Raw genomic sequence first — 6,533 nt, 5'->3', positions numbered from 1 at the left:
ACTGTTGAGTGTTTAATTCCATCTTCTCCTGTCTACACTAAATGTAAGTGTTCTCACTTCCCTATAGGTCCGATTAGTGTAGAGAATCGTTCCTTCGTAAACACTGATTACGCTATTTGTTCAACGGCTCATCTTAAAAACCAAACCAATCGAACAACCAACCAACCAAAACTTCATCTATCCCCTCACCTCTCTCACCGTGATGCAAAGTTTTATGTATCAACTCAGGTAGGCTCTACTTCCCACACTGTTTAACTCTACTTTAGACAACGTTGTGGTGGCATTTTCAAGATCGGATAGTACCTGTAGCTGGCTGACTCCAAGGAAGAGCTACCCCTCACCTGGGCCGGCCTGATCTCGCCACCAGAAAGCCTCTCAAAAGCTTAGCTTCCAGAATGAAGAATAAATTCCATCTGTGGATACAGCATTTGCTCTTATTTGATTTTCCTTCCAGTCTGCGTTTGCTACAAGTAAAATAGCTAAAAAGAAGCAAACGTGCATTGGGTCCATTTTCAAAATCTGGTTTCTGGTCCCACTCCACAGAAACAGCTCATAGAACTACGAAAGTGACGATGAATCTTGTTTTTCCAACCATAGTTTTCACTTTTTCTCAAAAAGCTTACTGAAAGTTAAAGTTATTCTTGCTCTTAAAAATGTTTAAATTGTGGACATTATAGTGCACACAGCCCCGGATACGCGGCTTCCACTTACATTTTTCTGGACCGTGAGTGAACCGTGCAGTCAGGAGAAACCGCGGCAAAACAAGCTCTCGCGAGGCTGGAGCTGACTCTGGTGCTCCCACTTAGGGTGTTTTTAATTAACTTTTTATAGGTTTACTGACATATTTAAACGTCAGTAGCATTACTATATACTGTTTAGATGCTGTAATATACTTTGAAGGATGACATTCTGAATGGAAATCTGACCAATATTGTTTTTTTATTATGAATTGATTTTGAATTTTGATACTATTAGCCAGCAGCCTTTGATTTTAAAGATAGATTTCATGAATTTGTTTTCCAACATTAAATTCATCCTGTGTAACTGGGATAATACAAAATGGTCATGATTTTGACAGTTTTTAATCACAAAAACTAATTTGATCACCTTTGGAAAATGATAAGGAATGGTTTTATTATTTTGAGAGATAATAGAAGAAAATTGTCCACATTTCTTTGCTGTTCCCACAACATTCCTAAACAAATGATACCACTGGGTAATGAATTATCAATTAAGGGGGGGCTTTTATCCTTTTAAAATATATCCCAAGAAGCAATGATGATTGAGTTATAATACCCTCATTTATTATCATCATCTAATTAATGTATTTATTACAGCCATTTAGGACAAAAGAGGTAGACAGAACGTGCCTCCTAATGAAAGACCACAACACAAACTTGTGACAGTTTCAGCATGAATCAGGTCATGTTTGTGGAACAAAATGGAAGTTATGAGTGATGTAGAGGTGGAGGATCTATGAGCGCAGGATCAGTAAAATCTGGATTACATGGAGCCAGGTTATTAAAAAAAAAAAAATTTGCTGAGAAAGTCTTAAGGAGACTGTGTAGATTAAAAAGGCTTAGAAAACTTGCTAAAAATACAACAGGAAAACCACACCAGGGTTTACTAGGCTGTTGTCAGTGATAAGGTAGGAAATAATTATAAAAATCAGGATAGTAGTTACAGACAGGTGAGCAGGAAGTTGCTGAAATAAGGAGGGTTAAACAAAGGCCTTCTAAATGGCTATAAAGGTCAATTCTTGATGTGGGTGGTAGTAACAAGATCGTATGACAATATATTAAACTATACATTTGTTTTATACATCTCAGCTGTATTTAAAATGTATTTTTTAAACTGGCTGAGTGAATGTATTTATGACTACATGCAATTTTCAGAGTGACTGTTTCAAAAGTTCTATTTCTATTTTCATTATTAATTTATCAATTTGATAAACACAAGAAGTCAAAGTTGACATTTTCAACATTTATTAGGAAGGCTGAGGCAACAGCCTTTATACACCATGGTTTGCATAAGATGTCAAGATACATTTTGTATACAATCACAAAACCAAGACATATTTTTACATAGAGTAAAACTCAAGACAGATTTACAAGCATTTTAATTACGATCCTCATGTATTTCAGTTCAGTGTATACAATCTTTAGCCCAAGAATTTGTATTTGTTCATTAGGTTATCCAGAGAAATTTGGGTAGAACAAAAAATAAGAACACGTTAGCAAATCACCAACACAGCATGCGACACAGAGTTAGATACAAGACATATCTCCAAGCGCTTCAATTTTTATTTTATTTTGCAATGAATTTTATTGGGTTTTTATTTTTTCAGACAAGAAATTTGTCCTTTAATCTCAGATGTATTTTTTGGATATGGCACACACACTTATCAGTAGTGGGAGCACCTGAGCACATCACTGAACAAATATACAGACATACTCAAACAATAATCTTATTCACATGCTGAGTGCCAAATCAAATTAATATTTTAACTTTTGTCTATTTTATCCAATGTATAGTTATGTACAGGGTAACAACTTAAGAAATTGCCCTCAATCTACCTATCATATAAGGAATCATTTGATTAAATGATTTTAATTTAATGGTATCTTTAATAATAACATGGAACATACAGAAAACATCAATGTGTCATATTCAATGAGAATATCTTTTTCACTCATTCATTCTAGTGTTACTTCAAAGGCAAGTAATTATTAAAGAGACAGCTTGTAATTGTTCCCTGAGCTTACTTTCACTTCCATCTCAAGCTCAAAAAGGGAAAATCAATTTTGTCACACATAGAGTTATAAACACATTTATAGCTATAGTTGGTTGTTTTGGAATATAGACATAGCAATGAAAATAAGTTTTTTAAAAAATTGTTACTTATGATTTAAATAATAAAGTAAAAAAATACTATAAACATCTTTATGATATCTTAATGAAATGAAACATAGACCAAATAATATCTAATAAGCTGGGCACAATACAGTATGTAATTTTATTTTACTTCACATCACCACCAACCTAGTGTCACTAACACTATCACCACTATCATCACAACCATTCCTATAGTAAGAATCAATATCAGCTGGTTGCCAGCTATAATATTCCCACAATATGACTATATTAATGTGTGTGATCCACGAAATAAATCCCACTGATATGCTGAAAATATATATTTAATTAGTATGATTAATTACAATATAGGCAACATTAAAGAACAGAGAACAATCACTGCTCCTTATTCTTGGATACTGTTCTTTTAAATTGAAATGGTAAATAGAGTTTAGAGTCACCAAAAACCTCTTTAATCTCAAGTGAAAACTGGGGAAACACCAACTTCTTGCTATTAATGCTATGTATGTCTGTCATGACCATTTTATCACTCCCTGTCTTTTGTGAAAATTCACTCTGTGCTTTTGCTTCTACAGCTAAAAGTTCCTTTAAAACCAATTTTAAACCAAGAGGCAACTTCAATCTCAGTGGATAACTCAGTGGAATTGTGGGAAAAATAAAGATGCTTTTCAAGGTCTAAGTTCTTAAAATTTGAACTAATTACATGTTGTTTAGACACTATAAACTTTGTTGCTATTAGGATAAAAAAAGCTAATTTCCCAAAAATAAATAAAATAAAAAGTGACAAATGTGCTGTAATATATATAAAAAGTAAAAAAACAAGAGCCCTATTTGCAATTAAAAAAGAAGTAGCTTTGTTTTAAGAAGGGTGATCAACATCATTCAGAAGAAATTGGTTCATGTAAGGGTTGGTGTTGCATAGAATAATTCCAGTATCACCTAGGAGATTGGTCAGTTGCAATCTTGGCACGCTCTGTAGGGTCTTTTGCTCTCTGAAGGGAAATGCTGGTGCACAGAAAGAAGCTCTCTCTTAATTGTAACTCTTAATTGACCTGGCCCCAGTACTAGTTCCTTAGAACAGAGGGTCACGCATTGTGGAAAGACTCCTACTCCTTCAGGTCAAATGGCTGCCAAGGGATGATCTTTGTTTTGGTGGCACCTGCATTTATATTATTCTAAAAGAAATTGCAACTGGCATGAAATAAGCGAACAAGTCATAAAACATCTCATACATCCCTCTGGATATAAGTGCTGCAGAAGAGACTTAGGTAAGCCGGTTTCCTTTTAAGGGCAAATAACAGAGTCTTGTCATGTCAGAATGGAATTTTCCTGGGCCCTTTTCTTATCCAATTATGAGTGATGATTCCAAGCTCGCTAAAGTATTAACTTCTGCTAAAAACTTCCATGGCAACCATCAACCAATCTAATTGTCTTGAAAAATAAAATCCTAGTGTTATCAGATTTTTAGCAATCCCCGTGTTTAGAACAATATCAATTATAAATAGTGCTGCATCATCAGGGGAGTGGAAATAAAAAAAAAAAAAAAAACAGAAGTAAAGTAGTGGTAATCTTTCTTAGAGTGGAAAAATAAATTTGTATTTCTTATCAAAATAATAAAGACATTTAGTGAAGAATTTTGCCTCTTTCTTAAAAATGAGAAATGCAATATTCAACCAATATATTTGTAGATGATTACTCTAATTCCACTAAAATTTCAACCTTTTAAATACTCTAAAATCAATTTATTTTAGGGTGGGATATGGAAATAGGATATGTTAGTATAATTCATTTAACTTAAAATAACCTAATTTGAACACAATTCTTATCAGTTCTTCACTTTTTTCCAAGCTAAATGAAAGTTTGGAAACTAATATACTGCTTTATTCTTGTCAGTTCTTGCCATTGCTATAGAGAATGCTTTTCACATATAAAATCTGAGAAATAAAAGGCTGCATAATAATCATTCCTCACTTAGGTACACAAAACTATATTTCAAAATGTGCTTTCATTTTCATTCATAGTGACTGCTTCATCATCCCAGCATCTCATTAGGATGGTTAGGTATGTATTACCATTTTTATTCTATGAGAAAAGAAAATCGGGGGAAATTTAGCATGGGTGACTCATGCAAGGTGGTTGTCAGAGACAAAACCAAGACCAGAAACAAGGATTTTAAATCCAACCAGGTGGGTTTCTTACAACTCCATGTCACTCCTTTTGTTTATGTTGGTTGATGGAGAAGATACTTTATTGAAAAATGTAGACTTTGGTCCTATTATTTTATATTATTAAAATAGTATAAAGTATATATTAACTTCAACATGTTTACTCTTCACATATTTTCCCAACATTGATGAACTTAATCACTGTGATATTGCCACTAAGGTGGGGAAAACGTAACACCAGAGAGAGCTTGAGTTTGGCATCAAAGTTTTCATTATACAATTAGTTCATGTGTTAAGGGGAAAACCATTATGGAAGATTAGGAAATTATACCAATTGTATTACCCAATGTCGCAAGATTAAGATGATTTGCTTGCCAGAGGAAGAGTTTTCCTTCTCTCCATACATTATTCAAGAGAAAGAAAATACATTTACTTGGGATAATACATTTATTTGAAATTTCACAAAGAACAAGTTATCATGCTTCCTAGAAGATACCAATTTAATCTAAATCCTTTGGTATGTAGATTGGAAATGTCTTGACTCACAGGTAAGTTATGGACTTTTTGATGTATTTAACAAAGTTTCCAATAGCTTATGGGGCAATAGTCTTCTTAGTCAGCCACTAAGGGCTCAATTCTAGATAAATGAAATCCTGTTTCTTTTCTACTTAGTGCTATCTCACTCTGTATTATTTCAAATTATACAAATGTGCTTTTACAATGTGGATTCCAAAATTGGTGTTGCTCAAACTTGCAACATTTGAACACCTGAATATTATGGTCAATTTATTACCTCTCCTGTCCCCATTTTTCTAAAAATACAGCCATCTTACTTCCAGTCTTGGACACATAGGTCTATCCTATGTCAGAATTTCAACACCGTGCATTGTTTGAGCAGATAATATGAAGATGAAAGGTTTTGGACATTTGAACATTGAGAATTGTTACATTAGTACTTTCAGCCAAGGTTATTTTGCATAGAGTACTACCTTTGCCTTTGTAACCAAATGCATCTTTGAGCTTCTGCCTTTAGCTACAGTTCAACTCTGTAAGAAATTGCAGATTTTTCTCCTTTTTTTTCCTTGACAACCACAAGCGACCCTAATTCTCAGAACAACTTTTCTCTTTGTCTTCAATATGAACTTTAGCATTTGACAATAATTCTGTGTTTCTCGACAATAAATTTAAAAGGTTTTAAGTATGTGTTTCCTGCTTGTTCCCCTTATGCTTATCCTTTAAAATATAGCTGAGTATTGATAGGATCCATCTATAGTCATGATTCAGACTACTGAGAGCAGCTTTTACATCCTGAGCAGATCCTTTCCTTCAGTGCGTTTGTGTAGGACTGACCAACAGTTTGTGCCAGTTGACTATTCTTTTTCTGAGATCCACTTTGTCAAGCCAGATACAAGCCTCACCAATCAAGGTCTTTTTCATAAACTTTCCTCCATTGGAGAAAAGTAAAATCTAGAAAAAATAGGCAAAATTATATAT

General features: G+C 33.7%; 1 protein-coding gene across 1 annotated transcript in view; it reads right to left on the bottom strand.

Moving 5' to 3' along the window:
* Positions 1-1,974: 1,974 nt before the first annotated feature.
* Positions 1,975-6,533, bottom strand: part of PCLO (piccolo presynaptic cytomatrix protein) — a 272,220-nt gene continuing 267,661 nt past the window's right edge. The window contains exon 26 of the mRNA XM_004676888.2: positions 1,975-6,506. Within this exon, the coding sequence (XP_004676945.1) occupies positions 6,366-6,506 (141 nt within the window). The 3' untranslated portion in view covers positions 1,975-6,365. The remainder of the gene's footprint in view (positions 6,507-6,533) is intronic.

The sequence above is a fragment of the Condylura cristata genome, unplaced genomic scaffold, assembly GCF_000260355.1.
Source record: "Condylura cristata isolate star-nosed mole 26May11 unplaced genomic scaffold, ConCri1.0 scaffold00005, whole genome shotgun sequence".
NCBI lineage: Eukaryota > Metazoa > Chordata > Mammalia > Eulipotyphla > Talpidae > Condylura > Condylura cristata.
This window is presented reverse-complemented; position numbering and strand designations above follow the sequence as displayed.